This window comes from Stigmatopora argus, chromosome 3 (assembly GCF_051989625.1).
Source record: "Stigmatopora argus isolate UIUO_Sarg chromosome 3, RoL_Sarg_1.0, whole genome shotgun sequence".
Taxonomy (NCBI): Eukaryota; Metazoa; Chordata; class Actinopteri; order Syngnathiformes; family Syngnathidae; genus Stigmatopora; species Stigmatopora argus.
This window is the reverse complement of record NC_135389.1, coordinates 4,668,345-4,690,069: the sequence shown is the minus strand read 5'-3', so window position 1 is coordinate 4,690,069 and position 21,725 is coordinate 4,668,345. Positions and strand designations below refer to the sequence as shown.

Sequence of the window (21,725 nt, the reverse complement as noted above, 5' to 3'; positions counted from 1 at the left end):
ATCAATGTCATTGTTTTTATTGACGTCCTTCAACAAAGAGATCAGAAGGGCATATAGTGTTTGAAGGGCATATATTGTTTGAAGGGGAATTAGCTCAAGTGGTAGAGCGCTCGCTTAGCATGTGAGAGGCAGTGGGATCGATGCCCACATTCTCCATGAGGAACCTACTTTTGTTCCCTTGGTCAAAGCACCAAGTCTGTTTTTGTTTTAAATTTGTATTTCTGGAAATGGTCGAAGGCAGTATCATTTTGCAGGAAATGAATAGGCCCATTGTGGATGCATTTTTAGTATTGTGGGCACAATGGCGCAGAGAAAAAATGCCACTCACGCTTCTTAAGTGTAGGTAGGTCCTTTTCGAATGGTGTGTTATGATGTTGAAGATCAAACTTCACCCATGCTAACTGGCACAGAGAGACATTACAGAAAACACACGATGAGGATGGGTTTCGAACCCATGCGTGTAGAACACAATGGATTAGCAGTCCATCACCTTAACCTCTCGGTCACCTCATCACCTATTATCTTGCGGTACGTGGGAATCAATGAGAGTCACATATTGCCCTCGAATCCCTAGAATATGATGACTTATTTTCGCGTGCAAAGACTGTACAGCAGGAGGGGAATTAGCTCAAGTGGTAGAGCGCTCGCTTTGCATGTGAGAGGCAGTGGGATCGATGCCCACATTCTCCAATCAACTCCTTTTTGTCGTCGCTTGGATGATTTAGCATGCTTGGCTTTTAAGAAAATTTGACTTTCAATATGTGGTCGAAATTTATCATTCATTCATTTTTAACACTGCTTTTTCTGTTCAGGGTAGCAGGGTGCTTGAGCCTATCCCAGCAGACTTTGTACGATGAAAAACTATACCCTAATCTCGTGACTAGACTAATCTTTACCAATTTTGGGGCTTTTATGATTCTTTTTTTCTGAAAACATTCAAAGACACAATGTTTTGCAAGAGTTCTGTTGCCCCAATTAGTGCCCATCGTTGTTAAGGTGGGCAGATTTGACCAGAGTCAATACCTTGGTTAAAGTTAGCACCCATGCTTAAAAAAGTCTGTAATGTATCCAAGACTTTGCCTTACCAAGTTTTCTGTACTTCAGGAATTGATTCTGGGGAGAGTGTAAATTCTTTCCTCAGGAGAGATAGCACCCCTGGTCCTCACATTCCTCACTATGTGAGTGTTTACTTGTCTAAAATGCCATGAATGATGTCTGAATGCAGAAACGCTTTGAGTATCGTTACTAAACCAAAAGGTGAACTGTATTTAACAGACAGGTGCCGTTTTTTCGGTTAGGACAATGCATAACATCCACAAACATTAAGGACTCCACATTGAATTTCTAGCAGACCTGCAGATCAAGGAAGAATGACAAATTACCCCCAGTTTCCAATTGCAACTTCACAGTGCCTTTATTACTGAAAGAGACAAGTCTTTAGAAGCATGTCTGTGTTTTCGTGAAATTTAGGTCTGGACATTGAATATTTGGTGTAACATTGAAGAAATTTGATCAATGTCATTGTTTTTATTGACGTCCTTCAACAAAGAGATCAGAAGGGCATATAGTGTTTGAAGGGCATATATTGTTTGAAGGGGAATTAGCTCAAGTGGTAGAGCGCTCGCTTAGCATGTGAGAGGCAGTGGGATCGATGCCCACATTCTCCATGAGGAACCTACTTTTGTTCCCTTGGTCAAAGCACCAAGTCTGTTTTTGTTTTAAATTTGTATTTCTGGAAATGGTCGAAGGCAGTATCATTTTGCAGGAAATGAATAGGCCCATTGTGGATGCATTTTTAGTATTGTGGGCACAATGGCGCAGAGAAAAAATCGTAAGTAAAAATGTCACTCACGCTTCTTAAGTGTAGGTAGGTCCTTTTCGAATGGTGTGTTATGATGTTGAAGATCAAACTTCACCCATGCTAACTGGCACAGAGAGACATTACAGAAAACACACGATGAGGATGAGATTCGAACCCATGCGTGTAGAACACAATGGATTAGCAGTCCATCACCTTAACCTCTCGGTCACCTCATCGCCTATGATTTTGAGGTACGTGGGAATCAATGAGAGTCACATATTGCCCTCGAATCCCTAGAATATGATAACTTATTTTCTTCTGCAAAGACTGTACAGCAGGAGGGGAATTAGCTCAAGTGGTAGAGCGCTCGCTTTGCATGTGAGAGGCAGTGGGATTGATGCCCACATTCTCCAATCAACTCCTTTTTGTCGTCGCTTGGATGATTTTGCATGCTTGGCTTTTAAGAAAATTTGACTTTCAATATGTGGTCGAAATTTATCATTCATTCATTTTTAACACTGCTTTTTCTGTTCAGGGTAGCAGGGTGCTTGAGCCTATCCCAGCAGACTTTGTACGATGAAAAACTATACCCTAATCTCGTGACTAGACTAATCTTTACCAATTTTTGGGCTTTTATGATTCTTTTTTTCTGAAAACATTCAAAGACACAATGTTTTGCAAGAGTTCTGTTTCCCCAATTAGTGCCCATCGTTGTTAAGGTGGGCAGATTTGACCAGAGTCAATACCTTGGTTAAAGTTAGCACCCATGCTTAAAAAAGTCTGTAATGTATCCAAGACTTTGCCTTACCAAGTTTTCTGTACTTGAGGAATTGATTCTGGGGAGAGTGTAAATTCTTTCCTCAGGAGAGATAGCACCCCTGGTCCTCACATTCCTCACTATGTGAGTGTTTACTTGTCTAAAATGCCATGGATGATGTCTGAATGCAGAAACGCTTTGAGTATCGTTACTAAACCAAAAGGTGAACTGTATTTAACAGACAGGTGCCGTTTTTTCTGTTAGGACAATGCATAACATCCACAAACATTAAGGACTCCACATTGAATTTCTAGCAGACCTACAGATCAAGGAAGAATGACAAATTACCCCCAGTTTCCAATTGCAACTTCACAGTGCCTTTATTACTGAAAGAGACAAGTCTTTAGAAGCATGTCTGTGTTTTCGTGAAATTTAGGTCTGGATATTGAATATTTGGTGTAACATTGAAGAAATTTGATCAATGTCATTGTTTTTATTGACGTCCTTCAACAAAGAGATCAGAAGGGCATATAGTGTTTGAAGGGCACATAGTATTTGAAGGGGAATTAGCTCAAGTGGTAGAGTGCTCGCTTAGCATGTGAGAGGCAGTGAGATCGATGCCCACATTCTCCATGAGGAACCTACTTTTGTTCCCTTGGTCAAAGCACCAAGTCTGTTTTTGTTTTAAATTTGTATTTCTGGAAATGGTCGAAGGCAGTATCATTTTGCAGGAAATGAATAGGCCCATTGTGGATGCATTTTTAGTATTGTGGGCACAATGGCGCAGAGAAAAAATCCTAAGTAAAAATGCCACTCACGCTTCTTAAGTGTAGGTAGGTCCTTTTCGAATGGTGTGTTATGATGTTGAAGATCAAACTTCACCCATGCTAACTGGCAAAGAGAGACATTACAGAAAACACACGATGAGGATGGGATTCGAACCCATGCGTGTAGAACACAATGGATTAGCAGTCCATCACCTTAACCTCTCGGTCACCTCATCGCCTATGATTTTGAGGTACGTGGGAATCAATGAGAGTCACATATTGCCCTCGAATCCCTAGAATATGATAACTTATTTTCTTGTGCAAAGACTACAGCAGGAGGGGAATTAGCTCAAGTGGTAGAGCGCTCGCTTTGCATGTGAGAGGCAGTGGGATCGATGCCCACATTCTCCAATCAACTCCTTTTTGTCGTCGCTTGGATGATTTAGCATGCTTGGCTTTTAAGAAAATTTGACTTTCAATATGTGGTCGAAATTTATCATTCATTCATTTTTAACACTGCTTTTTCTGTTCAGGGTAGCAGGGTGCTTGAGCCTATCCCAGCAGACTTTGTACGATGAAAAACTATACCCTAATCTCGTGACTAGACTAATCTTTACCAATTTTGGGGCTTTTATGATTCTTTTTTTCTGAAAACATTCAAAGACACAATGTTTTGCAAGAGTTCTGTTGCCCCAATTAGTGCCCATCGTTGTTAAGGTGGGCAGATTTGACCAGAGTCAATACCTTGGTTAAAGTTAGCACCCATGCTTAAAAAAGTCTGTAATGTATCCAAGACTTTGCCTTACCAAGTTTTCTGTACTTCAGGAATTGATTCTGGGGAGAGTGTAAATTCTTTCCTCAGGAGAGATAGCACCCCTGGTCCTCACATTCCTCACTATGTGAGTGTTTACTTGTCTAAAATGCCATGAATGATGTCTGAATGCAGAAACGCTTTGAGTATCGTTACTAAACCAAAAGGTGAACTGTATTTAACAGACAGGTGCCGTTTTTTCGGTTAGGACAATGCATAACATCCACAAACATTAAGGACTCCACATTGAATTTCTAGCAGACCTGCAGATCAAGGAAGAATGACAAATTACCCCCAGTTTCCAATTGCAACTTCACAGTGCCTTTATTACTGAAAGAGACAAGTCTTTAGAAGCATGTCTGTGTTTTCGTGAAATTTAGGTCTGGACATTGAATATTTGGTGTAACATTGAAGAAATTTGATCAATGTCATTGTTTTTATTGACGTCCTTCAACAAAGAGATCAGAAGGGCATATAGTGTTTGAAGGGCATATATTGTGTGAAGGGGAATTAGCTCAAGTGGTAGAGCGCTCGCTTAGCATGTGAGAGGCAGTGGGATCGATGCCCACATTCTCCATGAGGAACCTACTTTTGTTCCCTTGGTCAAAGCACCAAGTCTGTTTTTGTTTTATATTTGTATTTCTGGAAATGGTCGAAGGCAGTATCATTTTGCAGGAAATGAATAGGCCCATTGTGGATGCATTTTTAGTATTGTGGGCACAATGGCGCAGAGAAAAAATGCCACTCACGCTTCTTAAGTGTAGGTAGGTCCTTTTCGAATGGTGTGTTATGATGTTGAAGATCAAACTTCACCCATGCTAACTGGCACAGAGAGACATTACAGAAAACACACGATGAGGATGGGTTTCGAACCCATGCGTGTAGAACACAATGGATTAGCAGTCCATCACCTTAACCTCTCGGTCACCTCATCGCCTATTATTTTGCGGTACGTGGGAATGAATGAGAGTCACATATTGCCCTCGAATCCCTAGAATATGATAACTTATTTTCGCGTGCAAAGACTGTACAGCAGGAGGGGAATTAGCTCAAGTGGTAGAGCGCTCGCTTTGCATGTGAGAGGCAGTGGGATCGATGCCCACATTCTCCAATCAGCTCCTTTTTGTCGTCGCTTGGATGAATTAGCATGCTTGGCTTTTAAGAAAATTTGACTTTCAATATGTGGTCGAAATTTATCATTCATTCATTTTTAACACTGCTTTTTTTGTTCAGGGTAGCAGGGTGCTTGAGCCTATCCCAGCAGACTTTGTACGATGAAAAACTATACCCTAATCTCGTGACTAGACTAATCTTTACCAGTTTTTGGGCTTTTATGATTCTTTTTTCTGAAAACATTCAAAGACACAATGTTTTGCAAGAGTTCTGTTGCCCCAATTAGTGCCCATCGTTGTTAAGGTGGGCAGATTGGACCAGAGTCAATACCTTGATTAAAGTTAGCACCCATGCTTAAAAAAGTCTGTAATGTATCCAAGACTTTGCCTTACCAAGTTTTCTGTACTTGAGGAATTGATTCTGGGGAGAGTGTAAATTCTTTCCTCAGGAGAGATAGCACCCCTGGTCCTCACATTCCTCACTATGTGAGTGTTTACTTGTATAAAATGCCATGGATGATGTCTGAATGCAGAAACGCTTTGAGTATCATTACTAAACCAAAAGGTGAACTGTATTTAACAGACAGGTGCCGTTTATTCTGTAAGGACAATGCATAACATCCACAAACAGTAAGGATTCCACATTGAATTTCGAGCAGACCCACAGATCAAGGAAGAATGACAAATTACCCCCAGTTTCCAATTGCAACTTCACAGTGCCTTTATTACTGAAAGAGACAAGTCTTTAGAAGCATGTCTGTGTTTTCGTGAAATTTAGGTCTGGACATTGAATATTTGGTGTAACATTGAAGAAATGTGATCAATGTCATTGTTTTTATTGACGTCCTTCAACAAAGAGATCAGAAGGGCATATAGTGTTTGAAGGGCATATATTGTTTGAAGGGCATATGTTGTTTGAAGGTGAATTAGCTCAAGTGGTAGAGCGCTCGCTTAGCATGTGAGAGGCAGTGGGATCGATGCCCACATTCTCCATGAGGAACCTACTTTTGTTCCCTTGGTCAAAGCACCAAGTCTGTTTTTGTTTTAAATTTGTATTTCTGGAAATGGTCGAAGGCAGTATCATTTTGCAGGAAATGAATAGGCCCATTGTGGATGCATTTTTAGTATTGTGGGCACAATGGCGCAGAGAAAAAATCGTAAGTAAAAATGCCACTCACGCTTCTTAAGTGTAGGTAGGTCCTTTTCGAATGGTGTGTTATGATGTTGAAGATCAAACTTCACCCATGCTAACTGGCACAGAGAGACATTACAGAAAACACACGATGAGGATGGGATTCGAACCCATGCGTGTAGAACACAATGGATTAGCAGTCCATCACCTTAACCTCTCGGTCACCTCATCGCCTATGATTTTGAGGTACGTGGGAATCAATGAGAGTCACATATTGCCCTCGAATCCCTAGAATATGATAACTTATTTTCTTGTGCAAAGACTACAGCAGGAGGGGAATTAGCTCAAGTGGTAGAGCGCTCGCTTTGCTTGTGAGAGGCAGTGGGATCGATGCCCACATTCTCCAATCAACTCCTTTTTGTCGTCGCTTGGATGATTTAGCATGCTTGGCTTTTAAGAAAATTTGACTTTCAATGTTTGGTCGAAATTTATCATTCATTCATTTTTAACACTGCTTTTTCTGTTCAGGGTAGCAGGGTGCTTGAGCCTATCCCAGCAGACTTTGTACGATGAAAAACTATACCCTAATCTCGTGACTAGACTAATCTTTACCAATTTTGGGGCTTTTATGATTCTTTTTTTTCTGAAAACATTCAAAGACACAATGTTTTGCAAGAGTTCTGTTGCCCCAATTAGTGCCCATCATTGTTAAGGTGGGCAGATTTGACCAGAGTCAATACCTTGGTTAAAGTTAGCACCCATGCTTAAAAAAGTCTGTAATGTATCCAAGACTTTGCCTTACCAAGTTTTCTGTACTTGAGGAATTGATTCTGGGGAGAGTGTAAATTCTTTCCTCAGGAGAGATAGCACCCCTGGTCCTCACATTCCTCACTATGTGAGTGTTTACTTGTCTAAAGTGCCATGGATGATGTCTGAATGCAGAAACGCTTTGAGTATCGTTACTAAACCAAAACGTGAACTGTATTTAACAGACAGGTGCCGTTTTTTCTGTTAGGACAATGCATAACATCCACAAACAGTAAGGACTCCACATTGAATTTCTAGCAGACCTACAGATCAAGGAAGAATGACAAATTACCCCCAGTTTCCAATTTCAACTTCACAGTGCCTTTATTACTGAAAGAGACAAGTCTTTAGAAGCATGTCTGTGTTTTCGTGAAATTTAGGTCTGGACATTGAATATTTGGTGTAACATTGAAGAAATTTGATCAATGTCATTGTTTTTATTGACGTCCTTCAATAAAGAGATCAGAAGGGCATATAGTGTTTGAAGGGGAATTAGGTCATGTTGTAGAGTGCTCGTTCAGCATGTGAGAGACAGTGGGATCGATACCCACATTCTTCATGAGGAATCTACTGTTGTTCCCTTGGTCAAAGCACCAAGTCTGTTTATGTTTTAAATTTGTATTTCTGGAAATAGTCAAAGGCAGTATCATTTTGCAGGAAATGAATAGGCCCACTGTGGATGCATTTTTAGTATTTTGGGCACAATGGCGCAGAGAAAAAATCGTAAGTAAAAGTGCCACTCACGCTTCTTAAGTGTAGGTAGGTCCTTTTCTAATGGTGTGTTATGATGTTGAAGATCAAACTTCAGCCATGCAAACTGGCACAGAGAGACATCACAACAAACACACAATGAGGATGGGATTCAAACCCATGCATGTAGAAAACAATGAATTAGCAGTCCATCACCTTAACCTCTCGGTCACCTCATCGCCTATGATACTGAGTTACGTGGGGATCAATGAGAGTCACATATTGCCCTCGAATCCCTAGAATCCCTGGAATATGATAACTTATTTTCTCGTGCAAAGACCGTACTGCAGGAGGGGAATTAGCTCAAGTGGTAGAGTGCTCGCTTTGCATGTGAGAGGCAGTGGGCTCATTGCCCACATTCTCTAATCAACTCCTTTTTGTCGTCGCTTGGATGATTTAGCATGCTTGGCTTTTAAGAAAATTTGACTTTCAATGTGTGGTCGAAATTTATCATTCATTCATTTATAACACTGCTTTTTCTGTTTAGGGTATTAGGGTGCTTGAGCCTATCCCAGCAGACTTTGTACGATGAAAAACTATACCCTAATCTCGTGACTAGACTAATCTTTAACAGTTTTTGGGCTTTTATGATTCTTATTTCTGAAAACATTTAAAGACAATGTTTCGCAAGAGTTCTGTTGCCCCAATTAGTGGCCATCGTTGTTATGGTGGGCAGATTGGACCAGAGTCAATACCTTGATTAAAGTTAGCACCCATGCTTAAAAAAGTCTGTATTGTATCCAAGACTTTGCCTTACCAAGTTTTTTGTACTTGAGGAAATGATTCTGGGGAGTGTAGAAATTCTTTCTTCAGGAGAGATAGTACCCCTGGTCCTCACATTCCTCACTATGTGAGTGTTTACTTGTCTAAAATGCCATGGATTATGTCTGAATGCAGAAACGCTTTGATTATCGTTACTAAACCAAAAGTTGAACTGTCTTTAACAGACAGGTGCCGTTTTTTCTGTTAGGACAATGCATAACATCCACAAACATTAAGGACTCCACATTGAATTTCTAGCAGACCCACAGATCAAGGAAGAATGACAAATTACCCCCAGTTTCCAATTGCAACTTCACAGTGCCTTCATTACTGAAAGAGACAAGTCTTTAGAAGCATGTATGTGTTTTCGTGAAATTTAGAAGATCTGGACATTGAATTTTTGTGTAACATTGAAAAAAATTGATCAATGTCATTGCTCTTATTGACGTCCTTCAATAAAGAGACCAGACAGGCATGCAGTGCTTGAAGGGGAATTATCTCATGTTGTAGAGTGCTCGTTCAGCATGTGAGAGACAGTGAGATCGATACCCACATTCTTCATGAGGAATCTACTGTTGTTCGCTTGGTCAAAGCACCAAGTCTGTTTATGTTTTAAAGTTGTATTTCTGAAAACAGTCGAAGGCAGTATCATTTTGCAGGAATTGAGTAGGCCCATTGTGGATGCATTTTTAGTATTGTGGGCACAATGGAGCAGAGAAATAATCATAAGTAAAAGTACCAGTCATGCTTCTTAAGTGTAGGTAGGTCCTTTTCTAACCTAGTGTTATCTTGGTTGAAGATCAAACTTCACCCATGCAAACTGGCACAGAGAGACATTACAGCGAACACGCGATTCCTCATGCAGGTCATCCAATGATTTCCTGTATTTTTGCACATGTTGCGGGTCTCTTTGAACTCAGCCATTGTGGGGAATCGAGCAAATGACCTTTTTGATATTTGCTTCAAAATAAAACCAGCTTGGTTTTGAAGGCTCTGACATTTGCTTGGATTTCATGCACAAACTGTTTTTTTCCCTTCTAACTTCACATTCAGTTCGTTACTGTGTCTCAGTATGTCCACTGTAAAAGCTAACTCACAAAGCCAAACTGTGTCATTCAGTTTGGAAAATTTGTCATTAATTACAAGTAGCTCCAAAAACTAAATAATCTCCTTTTTGAGCTCCCACACAGGTTGACATACTTTTCCCAAACTTAACCAGCAGACATTGGAATGGTAAAGTAAGTCGTTGTGATCTGCGTCAATTTGTTCAAGAAAATTAATAAACTGACGATGATGAAGTCCCATTCCTCGAAAAGTTAAGGAGTTTCACAACTGGCTTCAACCAAGTGGTCAAACTGCAATTTACACAGGGCTTCCTGATGAATTATGCAGTGTAGGAAAATTACCTCTTGTTCAGGGTTGTCCTCTTTCACCCTGTCCTGAATTCTATTGAGTATCCTGACATTTTTTCCTGTCAGATTTGGTGATCCATCTGTGGTAACGTTGGTGAGCGCACTCACTCCAAGGTAACTTGTGCCTCTGTATGACAGCTGACACATTTTCATTAATCCCGCTGATAAAAATTAAAAGCTGAGCAGTGTCCTTTATATCATTGCTTTCGTGCGTTGCCAAAGAATATAATCTAAATAACTCCACTTTTTTGTTTAGCTTGCTAGTTAAGTGTTTGTCAATTATTTAATTTTTTCAAATGTGTTCTTGCCCTCAGGACATAAAATACTTGCTTTCTCTACCATGCACTCTTTAAGAAACTTCCCTTCGGAGAAAGGTTTGCTGGCTTTTGCTAGGTTGAATACCAATAAATAACTTTTGTTCGGCTTGCTCCTCAGATGTAAGTTGCTTGAATAAAGATGTTTTGCCGATTCTGCAAACTATCAACCAACCTGTCAGCGGTAGCCGCACGTTCTTGTGTTGAAAGGTTGCTGGCGTATTTCGAATGCTTGGTGGAAAAGTGACGGCTGATGTTGTATTCTTTTAAAATCGCGACGGTTTCTTGGCAAATAAGACATACAGCCATGGACCGGATTTCAGTAAAAAAAAGTATTTAGGCGTCCATTCTTTGATAAACACCGGCACTCACTGTCGACTTTTTTTTCTTTGACATTGCTGCAGATGGGTTCTGATTTGAGTAGTAGAAGAAGAGCGGTAATTGGAAATGGCTCTCTCAAATCACTGTGCCTACATTCCACCCGGTTTTGAAATGCCGTCATTACAATTCAAAATGAAATAAATGCAACCATTTACATCAAATTTTAATTCTTACCAATCCTCCTCGGGGCAAATTAAAAAGAACAATGGGCCGGATCTTGCCCGCGGGCCATAGTTTGCCCACCTCTGACCTAGTGGAAGATTTAATGTGCGACACTTACACATTGGAAAATACAAATGAAATGTGATTATAATCCATTTTAAAATGAACAAGTTAGAATTTTGGTTGTTATTCTGTTTTTATTGTTATGCCAAACATTTTACTCCTTAAGATTAGATAATGGAAACGTTGCGAAGTGGGAAGAACGAGACCAAGTTTCAGCAACTGGTTAGAACTGAAGAAATTCCCATTCTTTATCTTTTCCAGGTCCTCTTTGGGCAAACAAAACCAATCGGGCATTTTTCCGTGGTCGGGATAGCAGAGAGGAGCGTCTCCACCTGGTATCTTTGTCTAAGAAACATCCAGAGCTTCTTGATGCTGGCATCACAGGATGGTTCTTTTTCAGAGACAGAGAGAAACAAATCGGCAAGTCACCGCTTGTTGGATTCTTTGATTATTTTAAGGTGAGATCTAAGCCACTGAAACCGCACGTGAAAGGATTTGAGTTGCATATTCATATATCTTTTTCATACATCTTTTCTTCTCAGTTCAAGTACCAATTAAATGTGGATGGCACAGTGGCAGCCTATCGCTTTCCTTACCTGATGCTCGGAAACAGCCTGGTTCTGAAACAGGATTCACACTACTATGAACATTTCTATAGTAGTCTTCGAGCTGGCACCCACTACCTTCCGTTCAAAAGAGACCTTTCAGACTTGTTGGAAAAAATAAAATGGGCCAAAGAGAATGACGCAGAAGCGCAGAAGATCGCCGTCATGGGGCAGGCTGCGGCTCGCGAACTACTGCAGCCCAGCAGACTCTACTGTTACTACCACAGAGTGCTGTTGACTTACGCAGAGCGGCAGTCAGGCCATCCCAGCCGCCTTGCAGACATGGAGCTGGTGCCTCAAACCGATGATCACACGTGCGAGTGCCATCTTAAAAGCCACAAACGCCAAAAGATCGTCAACAATGAACTCTGATACACCATTACTCCAAGTGTCCCAAACAATTACATTTTATACTTTACTAACATATCATATATACCGTAAAACCTCAATTTCAACGGCATGCCGTTCTATTTTTCAAACTTTCCCCCGTAGTGCCGTTCAATTAGAGGTGCCGTTCAATTAGAGGGTGCCACTCTATTTTTCAACTAGCTGGTCAGAATTTTGAGAAGATGCGGTAAATTTTATGGATAAAAAGAGAAACCAGGTAACAAATACATATTTATTTAACAAAAGGCACAAATACAAGGCGATTACTGGTAAGTAATTACAAATTCACTGGTGAAAATCAAGTGACACGTCGCTGCTGTAGCTGTCCTCGTCATTCACATCACCTTCTGCATCAGCGTCGAGTGTCTGATTGAGTTCACGTTCATCGTCGCCAGCATTGGCTCACGCTTGCTGGCGAAGTTTCAAACCAGTTTGAATCGGGCCGTCTGACCTGAAACAATGGATCTGGCAATCCTTCGAGACGTCGAGAGCGGTTGGTGCTCGCATGTTGCCGAATTTGGTGTAGCTCTTCTCGCCGTGCAACATCCAGTTCTCGTAAAATTGTCTTTGGCCTTGAATGTTCCAGGTTCCAGTAGACCTCGTGGGCCTGTATAAATCTGGTGCAGCCTCCTGGAATCACGACCACATCAATCTGGAGCTTCTTCAATTGCTTCTTGGTGGCATCGCTAATGTGACAACAGTATGAATCCCAGGCAAGAAGGCGCTTGCCATCTGACCACCTTCTCAGGTTGAGAAAAACCTCTATTTCACCGGCATGCCGCGCTATTTTTCAAACTTTCCCGCGTAGTGACGTTCAATTAGAGGTGCCGTACAATTAGAGGGTGCCGTTCTATTTTTCAATTCTTTCACCAAAGTGCCGTTTTATTAGAGGTGCTGTTCAATTAGAGGGTGCCGTTCTATTTTTCAATTCTTCCACCAAAGTGCCGTTTTATTAGAGTTGCCGTTCAAATAGAGGTGCCGCTCAAATAGAGGTTTTACGGTATATTTGGAATCATCTAATTAAAAAAAAGACATTTTGCTAAACAAAAAAAGAATACAGTTTTCTATCATACAGTTGCTATAATGGTCTTTAAAGCAATTCCTATTGTTTTATTGTAATGTGTTGGCATTTATATGACTGAAGTACAGTTTTTTTGTATTTTTCCCCTCAATTTTTATTGACAACAATAGGGACAGCAAGGATTTGTTGTTGAATTGGGATTGTTTGGCATACACCCACCTCAGCCGACAAACAAAGCCCCAAAAGCGAACCATTATCACTTGGCCTGACGACGCCCTCCCCCAACTCCAAGAGTGCGTTGAACAGAGGCACTGGGAAACTTTCCACCATGAGGACCTGGGCACATTTACAGACATAGTACTGTCTTACATTAAGTAGAAGACCATCCAGGTATACCCAAACCGGAAATCATGGATGACCAGCCAGGTATGATCACTCCTTCGGCCCCGTGTTGCAGCCATCAGATCCAGCGACAGGGCCCTCTACAGCGCAGCTCGCACCAACCTGAAAAGAAGTATACAAGGGGAAGATGGGAGGGCAACTCGACAACCCCTGAATGATGTGGCAGAGCATACGGTTCCTCATCAACTAGACAAAGGCTGTGCTGCGACTCTTGCGGACTCCATTGTCTCATTATACTTGTATAATGACAATAAAAGCATTCAATTCAATTGAATGTCTAGAATAACATTACATTGTCTGCTACCTCATTTTCAAGAAGCTGAATACTTGTCTAATATTTCATCTGACAAATGAAACTAGTCTGCCAGATTTCACAAATTGTGAAATGCTTGATTTTTAAATTAATCTTAAATTTTCCTAAAGTTAATGTGCCCTCCTCAAAATAAAACACAATTCAAAATCACTTTTTCAATATCAAGCTGAACGAAACAAATTAAAACCCACAATAAAAATTAAACAAGAGTAACTATGTATGTATGTTGTCAAAGATCATTCTGAATGTAGTGGCATAATCCAGGGTTCGCAGTGGTGACACAGGTGGACACGGGAGGCAGAGATAATGGGTATGCAAAGCATTCATTTGTCAAGGAATTGCAAAAATGTGGGAGTCCAGTGTAGCTGTTGAAAAGGCAGGTCGCCGGTCGTAGAATTGAATGAGGGGAAGCAGAACAGGTCGGTAAAAACAGATGAGTTGGTCGGACGACGTGGTGGTGCGTTCACCGGACCTTTAAAGATGCCTCATCTCATTTTCTGAACCGCTTTATCCTCACTAGGGTCGCGGGGGGTACTGGAGCCTATCCCAGCTGACTTCGGACCCTGAATTGGCGGCCAGCCAATCCCAGGGCACAAGGAGACGTACATTCACGCTCACACTCATAACTAAGGGCAATTTAGTCCAACCAGCCTACCATGCACGTTTTTGGAATGTGCGATGAAACCAGAGTACCCAGAGAAAACCCACACAGGCCCAGGGAGAACATGCAATCTCCACACAGGTGGAGTGACCTGGATTCGAACACAAGAGCCCATAACTGTGAAGCCGACGCGCTAACCACTGAGCTGCACTCAGCAAATCTAACCTTGTCAATGGCAGGCATTGAGTTCATTTTGCGTCACTTCCTGTAAATTTTGGATTATCAACTATTGTTTTTTGAGGAATTTCCAGGTTCCTTCCTATTGATTTGGGGGTATTTTATGTTGAATTCTGTGAATTCATTAGCTGCAATTAACAGCACCATTTTGACTCCAGGGGGCAAAAGAACAAATGTAACAGCAGATAAGAAATTGAACAAGTGCAGTCGTACATGCAATCAATCACAAAATTCTGGTTTTATGGCGACTGTTCCAAATATTAAAGCATTTGATTCTGTATGAAAGAGCTACAAGTGCCTGTCAGGTATAAAAATTCTCGCGGACCCCCAAACATTTGACACCCCTGGTTTAACCAATAAGGTTTATTTTGTTTATTCTTATCAACTGATTACACTTTAAAGACACTGGATTGGTGACAATGCAGCCTCTTCTTTGGTTGGAATTAAAACCTACTACCGCTACGGCCCTTGAGGACCTTGATTTTGAGTGTTCAACCAGCCTACCATGCATGTTTTTGGTATGCGGGAGGAAACTGGAGTACCTGGAGAAAACCCAGGCAGGCACAAGAAAAACAGCTAACTCCACACAGGAAGGTCGGAACCACCAGTGGTTGAACCCTCAATTTCAGAACTGTGAGGCAGTCATGCTAACCACTGTGTCACCTCAAATAAAAAAGAAAAGACAGATGAAAACATCATAGCCCAGATATTGAATTCTAGCTGGTAGATGCATTGATGAAATTCAATGAAATAGTAACTATTCAATACTCACCCAACATTTTACATTTATTTTTTTGTTTTATTTTAAAAACCTTTCTACAGTATACCACACCACTAAAACATGCCTAAATTGTTTATTTACTAACATATTCGGCACCGCATTGTAAATATTAGTAACCCTGTGGTCACATGCTAACAGGTTATTTGCATTCTCTCTAGGTAAACACTGTCTGACGCCTTAGTCTTGTGTCAGGCGGAAATACAATGCAATGTGTCCTATTAAAATTTTCTATTTGAATTAAAGGCATGTTGTTGGTGCCTCTGCTCAACTTGACACGCCCACTATTCAAAGCAGTTGGACATTTACAGTAATACCTTGACATACGAGTGCCCCAACATACGAGGAAAATTCCGAGAAAATATTTGCCTTGGGATGCGAGCATACGAGACAGCCAGGTGGCCAAGGATGCGAGAGGCCGCTTATGATAACAGCTTTCTCGACGCATCTCCTTCGCGTAAAGATATCTACGAGCACTGGGCGTACAGGTTGCATTTTTTAACGTGTTTTTGCGTTCATCATCGTACAATTAAGAGAAAAACAATGGATCCAAAGAAAGCCAGTGAAATGAAGGGTAGTGAGAAGAAACGGCGTATGATGACAAGCAATATTAAGCACAAAATATTCGAAAAACATGAGTGGTGTACGCGTGACGGAGCTGGCTCCCCAATACGAGAGGAGTACTTCGACAATATATGTGCCATCCTTAAGCAGAAGGATGCTATAAAGGGTCTCAAGCCTTTCAAAGGACTAACCATAATTTCCAAGCTGCGCAATGACATTCATAACAGCAGGAGATAGTGTGGCCGAGTTAATAATATGTGAAAAAGCAAAGCATGCATCTGAAAAAGGGAGTCTCCAACCAGAACCCTTCATTGAAGTTAAATGTATGTTAATGTTACGTTAAGAGCATGTTGCCGTCAGTTCTCTCTCCCTCTCTCTCTCTCTCTCTCTCTCTCTTTTTCTCTCTCGCACACGCTCTCTCACACACTCTCTCACGCTCTCGCGCTCTCTTTCTCTCTCTCACGCTCTCTCCCTCAATGTAAATGTAAATTAATACTAGATCAAAATCCAATCAATTTTACATTGTTCAGAAAAGAGACGTGTTTGGTCTACATCTACTTGTAGTTACTACTGTATAACACTAAAAAACACGTACTAATACCTTGAGATGGGAGCGAAAGCGCAACAGGGAGAGAGCATGCGTGAGTGAGAGAGCACAGAGAGTACCAAGAGCTCGCAAGTGAGAGAGAACGCTCTCTCTCTTGCTCGCTCTCTCGCACGCTCTGTCGTGCGCTATAGCTCACGCACTCTCTCGTCCGCATGCTCTCAGCGCTCTCTCGCTCACGTTCTCTCGGTACACTCGGGGCTCTCAGTGCTCTCTCGCACGCGCGCTCTCTCATCTCAAGGTATTACTACTGTACATGTAATTTTCAGTGGTATAGAGTAGTAACTACCAATAGATGTTTGACACCAAACATGTCTATTTTCAACAATATAAAATTGATTGAATTTTAATCAAGTATTAATTAACATTTTCATTGATTGCTCATTAGTGAAGATGTTAGATCTGTGTCGCAATCTCCATCAATTGGACACCACACGACTTTTTTCTAATTCATTTGAAAATTGATTGGATTTTAAAAATGCAATCTCTCTCTCTCATCTTCTGAACCACTTCATCCTCATTAGGGTCGCGGGGGGTGCTGTAGCCTATCCTAGCTGACTCCGGGCCCAAGGCAGGGGACACCCTGAATCAGTGAAAGCAGCCTTGCGAAAGGGCCTAAATTTCACTAAAACGGGGTAAAATATGCACTTATTGATGAAATACAAATACCGGAGCTTATCAGACATGACTACCGGGCTCTGGGGGTGATTTTCCCGGGGGAAAGACAGCGATAAAATGCGACGATATGCGACCATTCGCAAAAGTGCCAAAAAATGCACTAAATGCGGTAAAATCAGCACTTAGTAATGAAATACAAATGCTGGAGCTAAAATGACAGTCGATGGCAGCAGCTGATGTGTTAAATGAGTGCTCTTATTGATATTTTGATATTAGATATTTAGATCGTTTTAACAGTATTTAGATCGTTTCAACAGTATTTAGATCAGGGGTCTCGAACTCAATTTACCTGGGGGCCGCTAGAGGCCGAGTCTGGGTGAGACTGGGCCGCATCAGGATTTCCACAAGAAAAGCACTGATAAAACATTCCAACGTTATCAAATATCTTTATTTTTTAACAAAAAATAATGAATTAAATAAATTAACTTAAAGATTAATAAAAAATAAATCGATCGAAACATGCTGTAAAACACGAAAAACATGAGTGGACAGAGCTACTGCCACTGGCTGCCACTTAAACGGCGCCATCATGGGGAAAGGGGTAAAAAAAAAAAAAAAAAAAATTAAAAAAAATTTAAAAATCGATTTTTTTTTTACTGCGCGCCATATGATTGCTACTGCGCAGAGAAGACGAGAGTAGTGCGCAATTGCGCACGCGCGCAGCTTAGAGGGAACATTGCTCCGAACACAAGTGTCATTCATATCAATTTTGCGGGCCGCACGAACATTAATCTTTCATATTAAGACGGGGGCCGCAAATTATCGTCCCGAGGGCCGCAGTTGGCCCGCGGGCCGCAAGTTTGAGACCCCTGATTTAGATCGTTTCAACAGTATTTAGAGTCTAAATACTGTTGAAACGATCTAAATACTGTCTAACTTTGATAAAAATGACCATCTAATCTAAAGTATTTCAACATTGCAAGTTCTCCCAGAGAGAATGAAGGTTCATTAGACTGCTTCAATAAAAACACCATCTGCTATTTAATAAACTGACAGTAGAGGGCAGCAGCCGACCAGGCGACCAAAAGACCGGCGACAAAAAAGACCGGCGACCCAAAAGACGACGACCAAACTTCCGGGCGACCTAAAGACCGCGACCAAAAGACCGGTGACCAAAAGACCGGTGACCAAAAGACCGGCGACCAATCGACCGTGTACCCAGTACGGCCCCTGTGTGTTTTGTGTTTGGGGATTAGCGGCTGCAACTATTGTAGATGATGTAGATTCAGTCTAAACTTGTAGTACTTCGCATCCACACTATGGGCCAACGCCATTAAAACAATCGATTCAACTTATCGTTTGTAATGATTAGTCATTAGAAAATGTAGAATTTTTAGGGTTAAATTTGCATGCATTTGTATTGCAACTGGAACGGATTTAGCCGATAAGTACTAGAGAACACAATGTCTCCTCACAACCTAGGACCCAATGTTGTATTTTCTAAGGATTCCACTGAGAATACAGTAGAATTTTAATCATTTGTAGCTCAGCTAAATTTAATCATGAGAGTGAGAGGGTCTCCCTCGTTCTTGGAGATGACGGCCTGCATCATTCCAGATGGTGTGTGCAGGTACCGAGACCCCTTGAAGAAATTCTCAAGGAGAGCCCGGTCGATCCTGTGGCATTTCCCAACAGCCACTTCAAAGTTGTTGCTGAGAACGCCGTAGATATTGCTCTTGTCGTTTTTCCTACCTAAGAACAAAAAGAGTGCATAGCAGTCCTTGCCAACGGAGGTGCAAAAGTCCACCATCCTCTCGTAAATGTTTTTGTCACTGGTCTCCCTCTGGGCCATTTGGACAGTTTCACTGCACGTCTCCTGGGGAGCAACATAATCTTCACCGCCCTCCTTGTCGGACAGGTGAATCACCTGTACGGCGATCTGAACACGAGGATTTTTTGTGGGCTTCTCCAGCACGGCCCACACCCAATCGGCCCCCAGCAAGATGCGTTGCTCAGGTGTCATGACCGTGCAATTGAAGATGTCGGTCAAGTTGAGATTGACGCTCTGGGAGATATAAGTCATTAGGAAGATCTGTGGGAAGAGAATAGTTTAGATTTTTCTTAATTCTGTTGCTAATTGTGACCACCAGCCACCAGATGGGGAAGTATGTCTTCCGCCTGACTTTGGTGCGGGCAGTCTGGGTTTGATTCCCACTCAGTGACGGCATTAATCTGAGCGTGAGTGGTGGTCTGTTTCATTGTGACCTGCAATTGGCTAGCAACCAATTCAGGGTGACCCCACCTGCTCCCTGTGGTTGGCTGGGATAGCCTCCAGAACCCCCCGTGACTCTTGTGAGGATAAGTGGTATGGAAGATGAATAAATGATGAGCACCTCTTGTTTTTCATTAGGTTATTGTGATTCATTTTGAAGTTAAATGGGTTGTTTGTTGACGGTTCTGGGGTTGAGGGTTTCATCCCAGGTCGGGCCTCACTGTGTGAAGGTCGCATGTTGTCCCCCACTTGCGTGGGGTTTCTCCGGGTACTCCGGTTTTCACCCAGATCCCAAAAACTTGCAGGGTAGGCTAGTTGAAAACTCTGAATTGCCTCTAGGTATGAGTGTGAGCATGGATAGTTGTTAGTCTAGTTGTACCCTGGCAATCAGCCTGGCCACCGATACAGGGTGTTCCCCGCCTGGTGCCCATAGTTAGCTGGGATAGGCTCCCGTACCCCCGTGAATCTTGTGAGGATAAGCGGTTCGGAAAATGAATGAATTAATGGGACAAACTTAATATCCTTGCTACCTGAGTGAGGGCCTCCGAGCTGGGGTGGAACTTGTCCTCGGGGTCTTTGAAGAGAAGGTACTCCTGAGTTCGAGATGAGGCTGCAGTGATGCAGTCACTGAAAAGAGGTATGAAATCATTGGGCTTGGAGGCCGGGGGACGTCTCAGCGTGGAGAAGATCGAAGGACGAGGGGGGGTGTTGTTATTGGTGACTGTTGGGCTATAGGGCTTGAAGGATGTGAAGAGGGCAAGATCCTCAAAGGGCTGAATAGAGGGTTTACTCATGTTCTCCCCCATGGTAGATGGTCTCAAATATACTAGGAGAAAAAAAGACTATAAATTTGCATAACTGAAAAGAAGCTAACTTCATTACTTTCATTAGTTCATGGGTGATTCCCTTTTTTGGGCATAAATTTAGTCAAATGATTTTGTTTTTACAATTGGTCCTATATTACAGAAGTGTATTGATTCACTTTTAAAACAAAACCCTCACCGCTTTTCAAATTACTATTTTTTTCAGGTGGTTGCAACATCAAGCAGATATGAATTTGCTTTTCTCGAGAAAAAAGTTGCCTGCGTAAGGTCGACAAACTATAATAACAATCCCATTAATGTGAGATAATGACTAAGCTATCTCCCACTGTATTAGCCCCTTACCTAAATAAAACTTCATTCAAGTGTCCTCCAGTCTAGAATTTGCCGAACGCAGCTCCAACGAGCTTTCCAATGTAATCTCTAACAGCTGCTTGCTTGTTTTTGAATTTTTTTATCCTTGCTGGTGGCCAGGCTAAAAATAAAATATAAAAATGAAAAATGAGGCAAAAAATTTACAAAAAAACTACTCTCAAAATAAATTCATCCGAAAATACTAATGTTAATTTAAAAATAAAAAAAACCCTAAAAACAAATTAATTAGAAAAGTAGAGTTAAAAAATATTTCTAAAAATCAACTGCTAAAATAAAATATTTCAAAAAACAACTGCGAAAATAAATTATTTAGAAAAACTACGTTTTAAAAAACTGCTAAAATAAATTATTTAGAAAAACTGAGTTTTAAATAAAATTTCAAAAAACAACTGCTAAAATAAATTATTTAGAAAAACTGAGTTTAAAAAAATTATTAATTCAAAATATAACCCCAAAAATAAATTAATTTGAAAAGGGTCAGTGATTTGTTTTTATTTTCTAAAGTGAATGCAATAAGCTTCCATTTAAATGCACATGTAAAGATGCTAAGGTAGTTTTTACAGTGAAATGCTTCAAGTTATGTTCCACTGGACTTCATGACACTAAATAATGTCGCTATTAACTCGATGCGTTACACATCTTTGTCCTGTCTGCACAGTAAATTTGCAAATCTGACATTTTCAGTAATAAAATGAAAATATATCTTAGATTCTGAATTTTTTTGAGATCTTATCAATTTTGATTTGCTAAAACAGCTAATTTGAACATCTTGGAAGATGGAATTATGAAATATAAAAGTTGAATTGTACTGCCAAATGGACTGTTGCTACGGATACTTTCACTATCGTCAGTGCCAACAAATGAAAACAAACATATACTACCCAAATAAAAGCAGGCTTCGCATACCATATAGATCACTCACCAGGATGTACCTGGATGCTTTCTTTCGTTCCAAGTCCACTTCCTACACTCTGCTCCTTCTTCCCTGCCTTGCTCACTTAAACAAGGTTTGTGTGTTCAGGGTTTTGTCACATCAAGTTCCTGAAGTACAGCCCAGGCCGCTTACCTTCAAATGGGATTTGACAAATTTCGCATA

General features: G+C 41.1%; 2 protein-coding genes, 1 long non-coding RNA gene and 11 other non-coding genes across 19 annotated transcripts in view; 7 read left to right on the top strand and 7 right to left on the bottom strand.

Moving 5' to 3' along the window:
- Positions 1-13,734, top strand: part of poglut3 (protein O-glucosyltransferase 3) — a 105,016-nt gene extending 91,282 nt beyond the window's left edge. Inside the window, exons 5-8 of one of the 5 annotated variants that reach the window (XR_013299607.1) lie at positions 11,293-11,489; positions 11,574-12,516; positions 12,610-12,736; positions 13,215-13,734. Coding sequence is in view for 1 of the 5 variants with exons in the window: in XM_077596315.1 (XP_077452441.1) it covers positions 11,293-11,489; positions 11,574-12,008 (632 nt within the window). In the remaining 4 variants the exon portion in view is untranslated. Of the gene's footprint in view, positions 1-11,292; positions 11,490-11,573 lie in introns of all 5 variants that reach the window. The other 4 variants (XR_013299604.1, XR_013299605.1, XR_013299606.1 and 1 more) reach the window with 4 other exon arrangements.
- Positions 84-156, top strand: trnaa-agc (transfer RNA alanine (anticodon AGC)). The gene has a single exon. It is a non-coding gene; the product is annotated as a tRNA-Ala (tRNA).
- trnas-gcu (transfer RNA serine (anticodon GCU)) lies at positions 432-513 on the bottom strand. Its single transcript has one exon. It is a non-coding gene; the product is annotated as a tRNA-Ser (tRNA).
- Positions 618-690, top strand: trnaa-ugc (transfer RNA alanine (anticodon UGC)). The gene has a single exon. It is a non-coding gene; the product is annotated as a tRNA-Ala (tRNA).
- Positions 1,595-1,667, top strand: trnaa-agc (transfer RNA alanine (anticodon AGC)). Its single transcript has one exon. It is a non-coding gene; the product is annotated as a tRNA-Ala (tRNA).
- trnas-gcu (transfer RNA serine (anticodon GCU)) lies at positions 1,956-2,037 on the bottom strand. Its single transcript has one exon. It is a non-coding gene; the product is annotated as a tRNA-Ser (tRNA).
- trnas-gcu (transfer RNA serine (anticodon GCU)) lies at positions 3,480-3,561 on the bottom strand. Its single transcript has one exon. It is a non-coding gene; the product is annotated as a tRNA-Ser (tRNA).
- On the top strand, positions 3,664-3,736 carry trnaa-ugc (transfer RNA alanine (anticodon UGC)). The gene has a single exon. It is a non-coding gene; the product is annotated as a tRNA-Ala (tRNA).
- Positions 4,641-4,713, top strand: trnaa-agc (transfer RNA alanine (anticodon AGC)). The gene has a single exon. It is a non-coding gene; the product is annotated as a tRNA-Ala (tRNA).
- trnas-gcu (transfer RNA serine (anticodon GCU)) lies at positions 4,989-5,070 on the bottom strand. The gene has a single exon. It is a non-coding gene; the product is annotated as a tRNA-Ser (tRNA).
- trnaa-ugc (transfer RNA alanine (anticodon UGC)) lies at positions 5,175-5,247 on the top strand. Its single transcript has one exon. It is a non-coding gene; the product is annotated as a tRNA-Ala (tRNA).
- trnas-gcu (transfer RNA serine (anticodon GCU)) lies at positions 6,530-6,611 on the bottom strand. Its single transcript has one exon. It is a non-coding gene; the product is annotated as a tRNA-Ser (tRNA).
- LOC144071325 (uncharacterized) lies at positions 11,146-16,038 on the bottom strand. Its single transcript, XR_013299608.1, has 2 exons — positions 11,880-16,038; positions 11,146-11,422 (listed from the first exon to the last, which is right to left on the bottom strand). It is a non-coding gene; the product is annotated as an uncharacterized LOC144071325 (long non-coding RNA).
- Positions 16,039-18,383: 2,345 nt separating this feature from the next.
- Positions 18,384-21,716, bottom strand: rep15 (RAB15 effector protein). 2 transcript variants are annotated; one of them, XM_077596317.1, is made up of 3 exons: positions 21,536-21,716; positions 19,964-20,259; positions 18,384-19,253 (listed from the first exon to the last, which is right to left on the bottom strand). In XM_077596317.1, the coding sequence occupies exons 2-3, from the start codon at positions 20,237-20,239 to the stop codon at positions 18,708-18,710; spliced, it is 822 nt and encodes a 273-aa protein (XP_077452443.1). In that variant the 5' UTR covers positions 20,240-20,259; positions 21,536-21,716; the 3' UTR covers positions 18,384-18,707. The 2 variants fall into 2 exon arrangements, with proteins under 2 accessions (XP_077452443.1, XP_077452442.1); XM_077596316.1 differs by having other exon boundaries at positions 21,552-21,716.
- Positions 21,717-21,725: the final 9 nt, after the last annotated feature.

What these genes read in the sequence shown, in the direction of transcription:
- rep15 (XM_077596317.1), bottom strand. Translation starts at nt 20,239, where the DNA reads ATGGGGGAGAACATGAGTAAACCCTCTATTCAGCCCTTTGAGGATCTT. An exon ending in GCTCGGAGGCCCTCACTCAG is followed by an intron (nt 19,254 to 19,963) that starts GTAGCAAGGATA and finishes CTCTTCCCACAG; the next exon opens with ATCTTCCTAATGACTTATAT.